The sequence below is a fragment of the Falco biarmicus genome, chromosome 9 (assembly GCF_023638135.1).
Source record: "Falco biarmicus isolate bFalBia1 chromosome 9, bFalBia1.pri, whole genome shotgun sequence".
NCBI classification, from domain to species: domain Eukaryota; kingdom Metazoa; phylum Chordata; class Aves; order Falconiformes; family Falconidae; genus Falco; species Falco biarmicus.
The window spans coordinates 34510246-34528031 of record NC_079296.1 but is presented as its reverse complement, the minus strand read 5'-3'; the positions used below and the strand labels follow the sequence as shown (position 1 = coordinate 34528031).

General features: G+C 39.6%; 1 protein-coding gene across 8 annotated transcripts in view; it reads left to right on the top strand.

Annotated features, from left to right (window-relative positions):
- The window catches only part of PCDH15 (protocadherin related 15), a 443438-nt gene that overhangs the window by 308687 nt on the left and 116965 nt on the right, over positions 1–17786 (top strand). For all 8 annotated transcript variants that reach the window (XM_056352005.1, XM_056352006.1, XM_056352009.1 and 5 more), the window contains 2 exons: positions 7142–7447; positions 8585–8809. In XM_056352005.1, the coding sequence (XP_056207980.1) occupies positions 7142–7447; positions 8585–8809 (531 nt within the window). The remainder of the gene's footprint in view (positions 1–7141; positions 7448–8584; positions 8810–17786) is intronic.

The following is a 17786-nucleotide window of genomic DNA, read 5'->3' as shown; positions in this document are numbered from 1 at the left end:
CCACACTTGATCTGCTATTTGACACAACTGATAGGGTTGGGAATCTTTAAAAAACATAATAGTAAAAAACTAAACCCGTAATAATAAACCCATTAAACCCATAATAATAAAAAAATCACGTTATAATCTATGAAAGCAATAACCCAAATCCAAACACCAAAAGCAGTATCCTCCAGCGCAGTTTCTATCCCCCTCAAGCTGCCGTGTTTGCTGGAAAACTGGAGAGGCTGTCAGAGATCAGGAGCTTTTGTTGGAGTGGCTAGGGATCATGGGGAGCTTCTGTACCTGAAGATGACCTGAAGGAAAATTTAATCTGAAGGAAGTTGGGTTGGTGGCAAAGTGGTCCCCAAGAAGTGTTTCAGCTTGCAGTTTTAATGGGGGGATACCTGTCATGTTTGCTGCTGCTTTATAGAGAAGTTATGAATAATACCACACTGCCTTATTTTGCTGTTTTCCAGCTCCAGCAGTTCGAGCATAAATCCCCAATTAACCTGCCTAAATCCTGTTACCCATTGTGAGGAAGTTTTGTGGATATTAGTATGAGGTTTCTTTTGAAAAGAATGATAATGATATAATTAATATTGTTGACATTTAAGCACTTGTCATTATATTTCAGAGTTAATGATCCTTCAAGAGATATTTTGGTAATTCAGATCTCCCAGAATTGTATTTTCAAGCTGTTTGAGATGGAGGAAGATAATTTGTTACTCTGGAACACTGTTGGTTTATATTCAGAAGGGTTTCCTAGTAATGTTGAAGCACAGTTAGTAATGCAAATTTAAACTTAAAAGGCTATCACCTTATAGATTATGGTATCTCCAGCAAATGTGGGATGTATTTTCTGGGAAATAAAAGTAATAATTCATTTATATGCCAAGGTTTCCAGGGTTTTTTTATTATGTAGTACTTTATAAGTTAGCCCCATGAGAGATGGAAACGAGAGTAGTTGTGTAGATCTGAGGAGCTGCTGGAATAACAGCAGTTACCAGAGGCTCTTCAGAGGAACATGCTTAATTCTGAATAATCATAATGAGATGGCAGAGGTAGAAATGTGCATCTCATCTTTCTGAATCTCTTGTGGCATTGGCAAGAGGTGCCAGTCAGCAAGGGGTTGTTTTGGGTTTTTTTCTTTTTTAAAGTCTGATTTTTACTTCTGCAGATGATCTCACTTTAAAGGAAGTAGATTACTTTAGACCTATGTAAAGCAGGCTCCTCTATCCTGACAAAATCCCTTTTGGTTACATCGCATTGACTAAAGTGTATTTATGAGCTCTTCAGTTGTGTAACACTGGTGTAGTAAATGTGCCTATCAGGCTGCTTGAACCAGTTTCAGTAAGAACAGAGGAAAACCTCTGAGCATGCGGAGGGGCGGTTCCTATTTTTTCTTTTACCTAGAATAGCAAAATCAGCTTAGTTTCCTATTAAAATTTACTAAGTGTGTTGCATGTGATTGCAAGTGGTCAAACACCAAAATGTGTTGGCAGATCTTGTAGGTAATATGATGGGTGGGGACTCTGGTGTTGCAGTAGTGTTGTGATGGCTGAGTGTGACTCAGGCTCTTTTGCTCTCTTGCTTGTTACATGACTCTGCCTCTACAGACACTTGAACTGATACTTTCCTTTGATGACCGTAGGGGTGAGGGGAAGGAGGACTTGTGTTAGGCCTGGATGCAAGAAAAAAATCTTCTAGCAGGAAAACATGGCAGAAATGAGTAGGTTCTTTTTTCATTTGCCTGGTGCTGACATCCCACAATGGCAGGGGAGGAATGAGTGATCAGCTTTGGAAATGTGGATTGTCATTTGTGCTGCCCTAAACTTTGACAGCTTTGGCTTATCGTAGGGGTAAAAATGTGTTCTTCATGTATCCTACACGTACATGCAAGATCAGATCTGTAATGATTTGAAGCTAGGGTGAGAAAGACTGTGCTATAGGGAATAGAAAGAAATCTGGCTAATTTTGTGCTCAGTGTTTGCTGTGATCTTTTTTTATTCCTAATGGACCTTACCTAATAGAAGAAATTATTAAGAATGATGGTGTAGCCCAGAGAAAAATAGTATATGTGGTTTGTTTTTCATTGTTATGGCTGAAAACTATAAGGAGGACAAGGGAACTGGTTGCTGGACAGACTCCCCTGACATTCTTTCATACCTCCTAGCAGGTAGATTTGGGGAACAATTGGAGAAGGCACTGACTAGAAGAGTCAGGAGCAAATGGCAGAGTCAAAATGTCAGTGAGAGGTTCCTGATGTGAATTTGTAGTGTACTGTGGCTCAGCCTACGGAGCTTAGTCCCTTAAAAATAGGACTGTGCCTGTTTCTAGAAAGGCTGACGTGGCCAGTTTTGCCCACAAAGCCTGGATTCATAACTGCAGTGTCTCTGTGCATAAGCTCAGACAGAGCCTGGAATGTCCATCGAACATGGACATCCCATAACCATGAAACTTGGTCTGAACTGAAGCAAGCCTGAGACTTGGTGTAGTCCAAGATTGCTGTGGGTTGAGCGGCTGTCTGAGGGTGTATTGCTCAGAGATTGAGGGGCAGATAACCCTCGGAACAAAATGAAGGGGTGTGATGAGAGGACACATATACCCTGAACAGCTCTCCTCTCATCCTTTGAGTGCTCACCTGGTTATGCAGACGGTGTACCTCCTTGCAGCTCTTGTATTTGGATATTTTTTCATCCTTGCTCATATTCAGTGTGTGGTCATATGCAAATATTCCCCTCCATGTAGTATTGTGTAGTAGAGATGACAGAAGCAGCACATGTAGCTCTGTCTCTCGGATCCTCTCAGCCTTTAGTGGTGCTGGCAGAAATTCTTACCACCTCCAACATTTGAGATGCAATGACACTATCGTCCCATCTTCGAACCTTTTATGTTACTTTTGAAATCTACCTCTTTTTGCTTGTTCCCTCTTCTTGTTTGTTTTGGGTTTTTTTGGTCTCAATTTCTGTGGTGTCTGTCTCCTCTGTGGAGTTTGAGGACTTGTGTTGCCTACAGCAATCACACCTGCTGTTCCTGCTGCCTCTACAAAGCCTGCATTTCTTGTATGAACATCTGCAAGGCTGTGAAGAGATTTCTGCCTGTAAATAGATCTGCAGCTACTTTTAAGATCTGCCATCATCTGGTAGCCCTTTACCAACTAAAGCTTCAATATTCTTACCATACTTTTAAAGTGCAAATTGGTGAGGATGAATTGTGGTTGGAAGCTTTGCGCAATTCATTGGGCGTAGGAATGTGCTCTTGCCTCTTCTTAGTCCTGCCAGTCTCATTGGCTTTCTCTTTGGGACTCAGGTAACATAGATTGCTTGCTTCTCTCCGCCTCTGGTAACTGTATGCCCAGGTAATTCAGCTCAGTGTTGGTAATGAGCAAATCATATTAAATTTATTGGGATGTTGCCAGCTTCTGTTTTAAGGGTAGTGATAGGTTCAAGCAGGGCTGATGAGTCCAGAGAAGGGCAACAAGGCTGATGAAGGGTCTGGAGCACAAGTCTGATGAGGAGCAGCTGAGGGACCTGGAGTCGTTTAGCCTGGAGAGGAGGGGGCTCAGGGGGGACCTTGTTGCTCTCTCCAGCTGCCTGACAGGGGCTGTGGGCAGGTGGGGGTCGCTCTCTTCTCCCAGGTAACAAGTGACAGGACAAGAAGGAATGGCCTCAAGTTCTGCCAGGGGAGGTTTAACTGACATATTAGTAAAAAATATCTCCACTGGAAGGGTGGTGAAGCATTGGGACAGGCTGCTCAGGGAGGTGGTAGAATCGCCATCCCCAGAGGTATTGAAAAGACATGTAGATGTGGCACCTAGGGACATGGTTTGTTGATTACCTTGGCAGTCCTGGGTTAACGGTTGGGCTTGATCTCAAAGGTCTTTTCCAACCTAAATGATTCTATGTTTTTTGAAGCAGGACTTTCTGAAAGACCAGCTCCTTGTTGTGCAGACCTGCTCCTCCCTTATCTTCTGTTCAAGGCTTGTAATACGTGCATGCCAGCTTGTACCTGTTGGTGACAGAGTGCGGGGATGAAATTGGGATGACTTCAGGTCATCCGTTTTGATACAGAGCAATAGCTGCAAACAGGAGCTGATAGTAAACATGCCATCAGCAAGTCCTTAAGGCTCTGTGAAACAATTTCCATGTGGAGTTAACTTTGTATACCCTTGAGGTAGGATTCTTTTAGAAAACAGATTAAACTCTTTCTTTCACATTCATAAGGAGTATTTTATCTCTTTTCAAGTTTATAGTGATAAAATATTAATTAGTGGAGATCTTAAACTGTAAAAGTGATCTAATTCAGTAAGATAATAGCATTTTCTTAAAGCATTTTTCACAATAAAATCTATTATTAATCTTTAAAAGCATGCATCTCAATTGTAAACATATATCTGCATGGATGTGGTGCCAGTGCCTCGGGCTGGCAGCTGGGCTGCGGGGTCTCTGTGGGGAGAGATCAGACCCAGCTGGTTCTAGCCGGTTCCAGATGGCTCCCGTGGCCCCACGGGGCGCAGCTCCTTCCCTCTGCAGCTCTGGCCGTGCCTCTGGGAAACAGAATTAAGGAAGGGGAAAACTCCTCCTGGCTGTGAGCAGTGAGGAACAGCCCTGCACGGACTGAGGAAGAGGTGCCGGAGCAGACTCCCCCGCAGCCTGTGAGGAGACCTCGGCGGGGTAGGAAAAGACGTAGGACAGGGAACGGCAGTTAGGGGATGTAGAAGCCCCTCAGCTGTGCAACAGGGGAGTCTGGGCAGGAGAAGGCAGCCCCTGGCACAGGCTTGGCAGCCACCACATTCTGGCCTTTCCCTGTCTCTCAGGGTTGCAAAGTTGCCTGTAGGTAGTAGATAGGACAGAGCTCATACAACTTGTTATAACTTCTCAGCTTTTCCCTTCTCCTCAGTGGCTGTGCTTCCACATGGTGTTCATCAAAGATGGGTAACGAAGCAGTGCCTGAGCCATGGGGCGGTGGCTTTGCAAATAGGCCGTAGTCATCACTGGTGTAACACCACAGAGAGAGCAGGAAGCTTGGAGACAAGCTGATGGTTTTTTTTACCATAGATAATCAGGGAATCCATGTGGTAGAAATTTTAGTGGACAAACTGCAGCAAACTTCTCTTTGAGGGTTCAGTCAGAGCATCCTTCTGAAATTTGAATTTGGGAAGCACAGGACTAAGATATGTAAAAATCTGTAGAGCTAATGCTTGTCTTCACATGTCTTTAGTTGACTTCTTACCAGTGTTATGGTAGTACTGTAACAACTAGTTGAATTAGATATAATAATGATGATTTGCCTGCTATTCTGTTTGGAAATGAGCCAGTCCTGCAGAACGTGGAAAAGATGTTTATGCCCAAGGATGTACACAAATGAGTTTACAACGTACATAGTCATGTTTTTAGGAAACAAGTTGCAAAGCCTACCATATATTTGAAGCTAATTCTGATTTACTTTCCTAAAAAAATAAGTTTATCTATTAAAAAATCATACTTCAAAATTAATCTTAAATAAAAATGTTACTTGGTTTATTCTCATAGGCTCCAATGGTAGTAGTATTTAAGATTACTCTTAGAGACTTTTGTGGGTTGGTTGGTTGGTTTTTAACTCCAGCTGTTTATTATCAATTTAATTGCTATAGTATGGCTTTGGCCTAAATTAGAGAGGCTAAGTATGAGGACTGACCTCACGCATGTGTTGGACATTTCAGTCTTATAAAGATGAATAGTGCTGTTAGTCTCTTATCCAGAAGCTCTGCAGTTCCTATGATTTGCTTTTCTTTCAGTGGGGCCAGTGTCTTTATCCTTGACTGGCTTTCTGGTGATTTTGAACTCTGTCATCTAGGAGGTCTTTCTGCCCCAAATCAGTTATTTCTGTGGAGGAAATAGAATTGATTGCAAACTAAGCAAATCAACCATACATTGAAAGATGTCGGTTAGAAGGATGTGTTACCCATAGACTGGTCATTATGAAGTTGTAGCCATTATGGTTACTACATTGATGTAGTGCAGGGGGAAAGCACAGTGAAATTTTTCTTATTAACAATTTTAATTAACTTTTAATTGATTTCTGGGAAGATAAATGGTTTCATTACAAAGTCTTACAATGAGCACCTTCACCAGAATTAAGCATTCATGGAAACTTCTGACAATTGTTCTGATAACAAAACATGAAAATATTTTATGATCTTGCCAGATGTCTGTAGCCTTATTTATAAAGTCAGATATATGAAAACACCTTGCTCACAGAATGTCCGTTGTTTAATTTACATAACCTTATTCATCATGCAGTAATTTAATTAAGAGGAGGAAAAATAACAGGTTAGTGTTCAAACTATGGTGAGAGCCTGGTAGCTCTAGGAAAAACATGAATTTTGTCCATCCCTATACAGGCAGTTATACAATAGCAAGAATTATTTGGCTGATGTTGAAGTTTGAGACATAGTTCAGTATGTGAGAACAAAGATAACAACTGAACAAAATCTAAACAGTTTTCTATGCAGTCATCTGCCTTCTCTGAGTGTGGAATAATAAGGATGGAATGTAATATTTGATTTTGAAGAACATGATAAACTACAGAAAATTAAGCAGTTCTTCAGAGAGCAAGGATTAAAGTGTCACTAAATGTGACAAACATGCTAAGTGAAAAGAAAATTTCTAACTAACATGTCCATTCCAGCTGTCTGCTGACTGCATCCAGCTTTCATTGAAGTATGCACTCCATAACGATTTGGGCAGCAATGAAACACCTAAATCAAACTGCAAAATAAATAGTCTCCTCAGACACCACCTAATGCTGAAGGTGCTTCAGCATTAGAAGTTTCTGAGGGCTTGACTTTACAAGCATCTAGTTTGTCTTTTGCTTAAGTGCACAGTTCTCCAAGGCTGAGCAACTAAATGTGTATTTTCTCCTGAAGTCTGGTTGGGACCCAGTAAACCTACTTTCTGTCACTGCAGATTAAGAGATTTGTTTCTGTGGGGTGTTCTATCTTCAGCAAAATATCAGAGAGGCGCAAGCTGCTGTAAACAAGAAGTGCTGAATAGCCACACAATGATTAGTATTCTGTAGTATATTACTCTAGCTTACCTTGTTACTCCTGTGAAGGTATGTCCCTTGTAGGTATTTAAAATGTGCATTAAAACATGGTTCTTTTTTTCTGTTTCTTAAGGCTACAGATGCAGATGCTGGTGTTAACGGTCAAGTTCATTACAGTTTGGCAAACTTCAACAATCTTTTCCGAATCACATCAAACGGTAGCATTTACACATCAGTTAAACTGAACAGAGAAATAAGGGACTATTATGAACTTATTGTTGAAGCAACAGATGGAGCTGCGGATCCCCGCCGTTCAACACTAACTTTAGCTATCAAGGTGCTGGATATTGATGACAACAGCCCTGTTTTTACTAATGCTTCTTACACTGTCTGCGTGCCCGAAAATCTACCACCAGGCACTGTCTTCCTGCGAATAGAGGTAAGAAAGCATTATGGAGCAGAGATTATGTTTTTTAAATATTCTGCAATACTAGGCATGTTCTTACTTGTCAGTGAGACTACAGTAAAAGATTGTGAACCGGAGTGGAGGAAGTTATGACACTTAACAGACTGAAAAATGCATGACTTTTAGACAGGTACATAAAAATACTTTGAACTGAGGTTCATTTGGAAGTAAGAGCAATTATTAAAAAACAAACATCAAAACTACACTGCTATTGTCATTTCTAGGACTATTGTTTTACACATTTAAAGTGCTTTTGATTTGTGTTTGAAGCTCATCATATTATTTCTACCTGTTCATATTAGTAGCAAGAGAGCTTTATCTCAACTGATTTAGACATTTAAGTAAACTTAGATGTCTAACCTCACGTTATAGTCAATGGAGATTAATAGTTGCTTCCAGAAGCAATTCATCCAATACCAAGATCACTATCTAAGATAGCTGGAGTCAAGTGAAGTGAGAACCTGGAGGTATTGTCTTCTCTTCACTGACTATAAAAGATACTCGGACAGGTGAGAGTTAATTGTTCAAGTATGAGCTAGATATCTAAAGACAGCTGAGACACACATCACACAAGCAGTCTGTATATCTTCCTGATGTTTTGGTCAGCATCTGTCCTGAGACAATTCCAACAAGAACGTTTTTTTCTGAACCTGACTGCAGATAAATCTAATGTCAAATCACAGCTAAAGCAATCACATAATACTCCTTATCCTGATGGAAATTAATATTCTTTGTCTAAATACTGGGAAATAAACACATCTGTGCTGCCATATGGGGTGAGATAAAACATCTGCTTAGCCTAGCATGCTCTCCATGGCAGTGGCCAATAGCAGGTGCCCAGGGAAGAGAACAGGAACAGACTGAGCCTTTCCAGTGACTCTTGCCCAGAATATGTTGCTCATTTCCTGTGGCAAGTATCTCTGATTTTATAACCTTAAGTGGATTTGTCTTCCTTGTGTTTGTGCAGTGGTGTTAAGTACATCCAATAGTCTCAGAGTAATACAACGAAAAGAGTTGTTTGCAATAGTTTGCTTTTTTATGTTCTTTAATTGTGCTTGATTTCAAGTACTTCCCCCTCCCTTTCCCCTGCCTTTGTATGTCATGCTCTAGGCAAAGGATATTGATCTTGGTTCCGACGTTAACTATCGAATACGGACAGAGGAAGCACTACAGTATTTTGCACTGAACAAGTATACAGGCGAGTTATCGCTTTTGCAGTCCTTGGATTATGAATCATTTTCTGACACAGAAGCCACCTTCACCTTTCTTGTGGAAGCCTTTGATAGCAAGGGCACTATGCCTCCTGGTCTCGCTACTGTCACAGTGAGAGTAAAGGTAAGAGGAGTAACTTGTCAGTTGGTGGCATCCTCTCCTATTTGTTACAAAATACTCCATCAGCCCTTACAGGTGTCCTGATGAAACACCAGAGGACACTAGCAGTGTGTCTGCTTTTCTGCTTTTTCACTTGTATGAAGCCACCACCTTTTTTCTGACAGCAACTTGTTCAGTTAAACATACACTTTATAACAGCTATAATTACTTTTCTATATGCAATTAGGTAGTTAAATCTTGGATCACAGATTTATGAAGTACAAGAATACCTGACACATACATAAATGTTTAGCCCTTTAGAATCCCTGAAAGGTTGCAGCAAGTACCTAATGGAATTGTTTGCAAAGATGATACCATCACGTTTCAGTTAAAGCTCTCATAAATTGTAATTTTATGAACCATTCAGGTGTACTGAGTGCTGATACGGCACACCACATCCTATATTTCAGATTCTGCTGCTTTGAAAATACAGAGCTGCAACGGAACAGGTTTATTTAGTGGTCTGGCACAATGAATCGTTTTTATGCAGTGATTTACAGCATCACCACTGGGTTTCAGTTATCTCACCAGTGATATGAGGATAATGCTACTCTGTTTCGTAACGATCCACAAATGAAAAGCTTTTGTAGCTGAAACATTAGCACTTACCCATCTTAATTTGATTGATGCGCTCAGATCCAAGAGGAGAGGGTATTGTAGATGCTCTAAATCATGCCTCCTTGCATTCACAAAGGTGTAGTACTGGAGCCAGTCAGTCAAGTCCTTTTGTGTAGTTGCTTCATTTTTGTTGACTTTGTCAGTGAGGAACTGTGAGCTATGGGAGAGAAGAGAGTTTAATAACTCATATTTTAGCTGAGAAGCAAAAATTTTAGCAGGAGCAAAAGCATAGCTCACAAATGTGAACTTCATATCTGGCAACTTCAGTTTAAATGTCTGTGGAAAGTATTTAGCATATATGAATCAGTCTTGGGTGCAGCTTGCTGTGTATCTGCAGATGCTATGAATTGCCACATGATTTTGAGTAATTCTGTTTGTCAGTCACTACTGAGCTCAGGATTATTTTAGGGACAGTAAATGTCTCTGATTATTAGCTTTGATGACAGCGTAAGAAAGTTTCTACAATATCTCTCTGTCTCTGCAAAATTTCTCAGGCTGAGATGCAGGTCACCTGTTTCCTGATAGTCTGTGCTCTTTCCCAGCACTTTCCAAGTCAATGAAAGAAAACAGCTTTTGACATCATTCCCTGAGCCTTTTCTTTTATACTTTTAAGGAATAAGTTGCTCAAACCTGTTTTTTTCCTAAAAGAAACTTTTTTCCAGTACAGTGAATTTCTGAAACAATTAAATGTTCGGATTTGTGTGTGTGTTTTTGTTGGGTTGCATCATAGGCTGACCCAGCTGCATGAATGTGTGGTTGAATTGTATTCATTAATGACAGGGTACAGGGAAGCAATACACTTCAGCTTGGTGGCCTTAGGGTAACGGCAGTTTGTGCACTGTCAAAGGAGGTGGTATGGGAATAGGGAACTTGAGAAGAGGATTAGTAGGATCAAAAAAATAGGTTTCTTGTTTTCCTGGAAACTCTTCCCACACATGAGCAACAAGAAGGGAGCACGAAGATACTTGTTTGCAGAAGGCAGTATGTGAGAGGCTGTAACACTAGGCTGGAGCCAGGAGTAGTACAAGGCCTTAAAGCAGGGGTCCTCAAACTACAGCCCGCGGGCTGGATACGGCCCCCCAGGGTCCTCAATCTGACCCCCGGTATTTACAGAACCCTTCCGCCCCCCGCACCCACCGGGAGTTGGGGGGGGAAAACTAAGCAGCCACAGATGACTGCCTGCCACTTCATCCACATGCCGGCCCCCTGTTTAAAAAGTTTGAGGACCCCTGCCTTAAAGTGAGGACAAGCAGCTTATAGTTCAAATGAGAAAGAAAATAAATAAATTATTAATTGAGTATTGTCATACTTGGTAACAGGCAGACTTCTGCAACAGATCAGTGGATATAATTAAATATTGTATATATTGCTGAGATGAAGATGGTGCTTAGGTTCCAGCCTTGAGTGACAGGTAGAACAGTAGTATTTTGAGTGGCAGTTGAGAGAATTGGGGAGGGCTTGTGGAAAAACATTTTTAACATCTTAGGCAGATGTCAATAATTGGTTATATGTCAAATGGTAGAAATTTACAACCTTGATCACAAGAGATAACTGGAATAGAAAGAACCATATGCATCTGTTGCCTCTTGGTATTAAATGTGCTTTCACTGTATTTAGAAGATGGTATTAAAGTAATTCTTTTAACACAGTGTGACCCCCAAATAGGAAATAAACGAAGTGCAGATAGACTGTAGGCCCCAACATAACAGTTGTACAGAATGCAGTCTTTAATAACACAAAATTGTACCAGAGAAAACCAGAAGCAAGCATTAAGACAATAATGGGTCCAAGCAGGGAATTTGTGTAACTGTTAGGGATTCAGTCCCTATAACCTGCAGACCATTATTTGTGGTATAGAAGTCTCCAAGTCCTTTTGGGCTTTATGCTGCTTTGTTAATATTTATTATTTTTCACAGTCCAGCTCTTAATTGAAATCACTGTAATTTTTACTTTGTAACGGTATTCTGTTAATCGACTATGGACAGCATCTGATGGTGTCATATATTGTTTATGTGATATAAAACTTAATGAGCAGATGTGCGGTATACACAATCTGATCTTTGGGGTTAGGAGGAGGGTAGATGTACACAGTGATTTTCTTTAGACTCTCACTTTCAGCCTTTAGCGTAGCAAGTTACAAATAGTTTGTATTAACCTTCCCTGAACTTGATCAAAACACAGATTGCATAGCAGAATGCTCGCTGCAGAAAAAATAACTTAATCTGTTACTTGCACATCAGTATTGAAATAAATTATTGGCCTGTGCTGCAGCCAAATCGCCCTTTACATTGTACTAATGTCTTACAACTCTTTTGCCGAAGAAAGCCAAAGGTAAATAATTGCTGCATTCTTACTATTATTGTTGAGGAGGAACAGTGTAAGTAGTGTTGATTCTTCTTACCAGAAAGATGCAAGCCTCCTCAAACAGACGAAGATTTTTCTTTTTTCCCTGGTTCTCAGATTCCTCTTGCTGCTTTCATAACTTTACTTCTTAACCTGAGGTGTCTTGTCTTGGGATGGCATGGGAGATGCACAAGTGTTCATCCAGAATAATTGATGATTGTAATCTGAGCTGTTAATCTGACCTGTAATCAAGAACACACAAATTTTTATTTTATCTGTTTTGGGGGTTTTATGTATATATAATTATACAGATCAGACAGAGCAAATTTTGTCAGTCTTGAAACATAGTTAAAGGGGTTAAAAACATTAGCAACTCACAGGAAACAATCTGTGTGCTATTTTTCAGTGGTTTGCCACTGTTGAGGCATAATTTCTCTCACCATGAGAATGTCAGAGATTTGCATTCACTCAGTGTCTGAGAGGGCTGAATTATTTGCTAAGAGTGCCTGTAGTGCATATTGCAGTACACACAAGCATCCCCTCAAAATATAAATGTTTCCTAGTATTGGAAGAAGCGAAATCATTACTGTTCAAATGGTGTGCTTAGTATTAGGATTTAGCACTTGGAAACAATTACTATGGTAATAGAGCTTCTTAACAGAAACAGGACTAACCTTTTTCCAGTTTATATTGCTGTTAAATGAGTAATGTGTTTCTAAATACATGCTGTAAGAATTTCTGTATCATGGGGTCTGTAAAGTACTTGCATATCTTATGCTGTGTCCTCCTCCTATTATTATTACCAGCCTTATTTTGTTATTACTTTATGTCTCTTTCTTGTTTGTTATAATTGCTTTTTCTCCTCCTTCTGTATTCTGGGATTGGTTTTCTTTTTAATTTTCCAAGTAGAGTATGTAGCATAATGAAGCCGATATCTCTGGCTGATGATTCAAAGTGATAGAGCAACAAGAATAGATAAAACCAGATCTATGTGTTTCTAGCAATGCCATCATTATGAGACTGCCAACCAAATATATCATATAATTCCTACTGTGCCTTAATCCCTGTGAACTGGTATAAACATTATACAATGAGCTTCCAGATTTAGTAAAACTGTCTGTACCCATGAACATCAATTAAACATACTGCTATCATCAGAGAGGATACCAACTGCAACTGTCAAATTATTTTTTTTATGAAAAATACGCCATTGAGAAGTTAGAAGTCATCATATGCTTGAGATCATGCATTATATGCATTGATTGGTACTTATTGTGGGGGTGAATTTGAGTCTTTCACAATCACTATGCTAAGACTTCCCTTCCCTGGGAAATTGGTGTAAAATACCCGAATAAACCATGCAAAACTGTGTAACAGCTAGGTCTTTATCTCTGGCATGGTTGTTCTGAACGGTCCTTCAGCAGCACAACTATTCCTGCAGTCCTTCAAATTCAAGTTGGAAGCAAATGGCAAAAGTCTTGGGTGTAATGATGCCATAGCAGCGCAGAGCTCCAACCCACTTACACAAGAAGGCTCCCTTTGTTTCTCTGACAACCTAAACCTTGAATCAGAATAATGAGATATATAATTTGTTTGCTTTTCTAGGATGAGAGGGTTAGAAGCTGCATGTTTATGGATGAGTCACCCTCCCAAACCAAACGATCATAGCCAACAGTAAAGCAAAGAAAATAAAGGTGTGTTGGGGAAATACAGGAAATACAGGAACCCAGCATTTGAGACAGCTGGGGCAGGACTCCTTCCTCTCACAGAGCACACTTACTGGACTGCTGCAGAGTGCTGGGGAGTGGCTTTAATCTCTAGAAAATTCTTAAATTGTCACTAGGAGAGACTACTGGGAGAAGAGGTACCCACAGGTTGTCCTTAGGGAGATGGGGGACATTTTGGTTCAGACCTCGCTTCAGCAGGTGTTTAAACAGCCACGCATATGTGTAGCTGTCACTGCTTTTTCTTCCTGCAGGTATTTACTAGAAAACACTCAAATCTTGTTTCTAATGAGCAGGTGAGCAGTAATATGTCATTGCTTCATTATGGTGGGATTTCATGTTATGGTGAGATTTAATTACAATAATAACAAAGATTCTCTGCCAGAAATTATACAGGTAATAAAGGATACATGGAAGATAAAAAACGTTAGTGAATCAGTTAAGGTTGAACATGTCATCCGTTTCTAATATTTCTAAAATAAAATTTCTTATGTTTATTCAATACATTTACGTCTATGAAGTTAATCCTTCCTTTCTAACGTAATGAAAACCCTTTCCGGTTTGAAGAATAACAGCAGTTCAGCACAGCAGCAGCACACAACTTACACAAAGGTTAAAAAAATGAGCAGTATTGCCACCAAAATGTAACTGCTTATTTATCTCTTTTCTAGTGGCATTAATGGAGTAACAGGCATGGTGTTGGACTATGGTGGCAGTAAACATTTTTTTATTTTCATTCTCAACTTATCTGTTCAATCATCTTCTAGTCATTTATTGCCTTGTATATTCCACAATGAATATTATCCCTTTATTTATATTATGAGCTACTTTAGGGCTTGCTGAGCACTAAATATGAAAAAGAGGCAGTTATAGCATGTCAACAAGCCTCCATTTTGTATAGCTTCAAACGAAGAACCCTGTGTAAAGAAGCACTGTGGCCAGTTACAGACAAAATTCAAAGTGCCACTTCATACAGTTTGTCATATTAGCTTGTCAGCATTATCACAAAGATTTTGAACTTGCTGCTCAAAGTTACTCAACATTGCTTGATTCTCTAACTTCAGTCTTTCTAAATTAGTTACTGTGGTTGATAAGTCTAAAATATTTCAAACGTTTTGGGAAAGCTAGGAGTAGTTTTCAAGTAGTGGCTTACTTCAGTGGACTTAATGTAAATGTAAAATTGAAACAATACATTGGCAAATCAAAATTTAGACTCACAAAGAAAGGTTGGTTTGCAGACTTCATTGTGTGTCTTGGAGGATGAATGTACTGGTGAGATACACAAACCTTAAAGGAGAATTTAAGGTGGGTGGTATGTGTTCATTAAGAGGCCCATTCTTTATGGGAAGGGACATCAGTTCTTGATACTCCAGTATACGGTGAAATGAAGTATTTCTATTTTATGCCATATGAGTCCACTTCCACCCCCCAAAAGCTGCATTTTTTTCATGGGTCAAAAATTAGAAGGCACTCATTTATATACGGAATTTGAAGTGGATATAATCATAGTACGTTTTTAACTTGTGATTGCATTTGTAAAAGAAATAGTTTTAAAGCTAAGTATCAGTGAGATAGGTGGTATTTTTTCTGGCCTTTTACTTTTATCATATACATTAGGAAGTATAAAACTGTTTTGTGTTCACCTTCTTCATGTAAGTTACAGAAACTGACAGATGAAATGAAATCATGAATTACAGAGGAATCAAAAGGGAAAATATCTTTAAAAGAATTATTGTACCTCAATGATTTTAAGCCATTGTACAGTTACTCATTTCTAATCCCTTTGCAATCAATTGAAAAGGCTAGGTATACCTGGATGTGCAATATTCTGTTGCTGTGAACCACTCCACAGAATTATCTGGGTAAATTACAACAAATCACTCATTTAAGTTCATAATACCAGTCTTCTAGCTGAAGGATGAGAGCTTGCTTGAAATCTTAAGATCCTGGTTATTTTCTTAGTTCTAGATAGTCTGTTAACTGCCTACAGTAGGTAGTCCTTTAGGGGATTCATAGTGGTTATTAAGGCCAGGAGGATAATGTTGCACCCTCACAGCTTGCTTAGTGAAAGAATAAATACAGTTTACACACATGCGTGAATTTTATATATATATATATATATATATATATCAGCTTTTGGCTCAGAGTAAAGATTTGTGGTTGTGTTTTGCTGTAGCTGTGTACACGGTATGGTAGACATCTAAGAGAAGAGGAAAAAATAATCTTCTAGTAAATGGATTGGGGGTGAATAAAATTTTGGTTTTCTTTCAGAAGAATAAACTCACCTGTGAGAAAATGGTTTTCTGAATTCACAGCTCAAATTTTCAGTTGTTTCAATGCTGAGTCTGTGTCTCCAAATCTGGAGACATTGTTTCAGAGAGCTTTAAAATTTATTTTTAGATTATCATGTAATTTGAGAACACTATGATGTGAAAGCATATGAAATTTGCATTTTGATATTTAATATTAAATTTGTACATTTGTACTGTTCTGAATAAGGTTGATTAGCATCATGTTTAAAGGCTTTGGAAACTTACTGAGTTTAATAATGGAAATATAATTAAATGAGGGTTTGCAGAAATTGAGAAATTACAGAAGGAATCAAGGGCACTAGATGGTTTGGACCCCAGGAATGGATGGTAAGAAAGTACAGCGCTTACAGATGCTGTCGCTGAAATTCAATGATGGTAGCAAGGATCTCTTCCTGTGCAAACATCAATGAGCACCACGCTGGGGAGGTTTTTGCCACGGATAACCTGAACTTGGAGTTTCCTTTAGAGCTAAGCAGAGCTTCAGGAACCCATTGCAAAGCAAAGTTGCATCAAAATGGAAGGACTTGTTCACTTGGGCCCAAAACACGTTTTGTTAAGGCCGTGTAGTAGAGGTCAAAGATCTCTGGGTGCTTGTTAAAAAGGGTTCACTTCCCACTTCCCTGGTTTTTTAATGAACGGATAGTTAACAGCTGAAGAAATTTAAAATTATTATGAGAGGTTAGTGTGAGCAAGGCTGCTCCACATGCAGGCATGAGCTGAGGGTGACCCAGCGTGGGCAGTGCCTGGGGGATGGAGCTGGGCAGGCAGACTGACAGCCCCAGACATGGTGAGGGCTTGGACCTGGTCTGGGTTCTGTCCAGGGAGTCCAGCCAGGAGCAAAAGGGGATGGGGCCAGAAGCAGAGCTGGAGCCTGGTATCCTATGGCATTGCTGGAGCAGGGCTGAGGGCCCGAACTGGGCTGAAGCAGGGTCCTGGACACAGGGGCAGGGTATTGAGGGGCCTAGGTGAGGCTGCTCCAGGCCATTAAGGGTTGTGGTTGCCCTTAGGGCCATGATATCTTGTGGCCTTTTAGGGTTTTTTTATTATGATTATTTAGTAATAAAATATCTTAGATTTTTTTTTTCAATAAGACGTTGAGTGACATCTTTCTACAGTTAAAGAATGTATAAGAGGAATAATGATTTTGAAGTACAGTGATACCAAAACATCCCTTTCCTTTCTGTAGAAGACAGACACTTATAGTAGAGGAATGTTAAATATGCCCTTGGAAGTCCCCAGACAGCAGGGGATTATTAAGCACTTGGAGGCAGCTCAGGTGGGAAGCCACCAGCTCTGGTAATATGCACAAAGACTTAAGTGGCAGATGTTCAAAACAGAATGACAGCAGAAAATTACAGATACGTATCTGTAGTTGTAGAAGAAGATTGAAAAGGTTTGAAAATTTCAGTGTGTTACATATGCTGTGCTTTGAAGTAAATCTTTTCACTTTCTCCCTTTGTGGGATTATGTTATGTACATTTGACATTAGTGGAAGCTATTATTAGTGGATTGCCTTAAAAATAAATTATTTTTCCTATTTATTAACACTTGTCATAAAAGCCAGCAGACTGCAAAAGGAGTTGTAAAGGTCTAATATGCATTTATTAGCTCAGACACTGCTCAGTCACGCTGGTTTTTATAGATGGGAATGTTGATTTCCACTTAAATATAGTTGACTAGAAACCATGGTATCAGCAGCTGTAATCAAAAAGCGCAGTCCTGAAGTGGTAGAATGAAGAAATGAATGTACATAGAAACTCTTCATGTAAGTATTTACAAACCAAGAAAATGTAATATTTAAGAAGCTAACAAATGAGTGATTTTTTTTCAACAAGTCAGAAATAGAAGAGTAAAACATTTCCTCAGACTTTTAGTTTCTTTATGGTAAGATGCTTTCTGATGAGCAGTAGAGCAGAGAGGCAAGAGGAAAGGGATGCTTTGTGC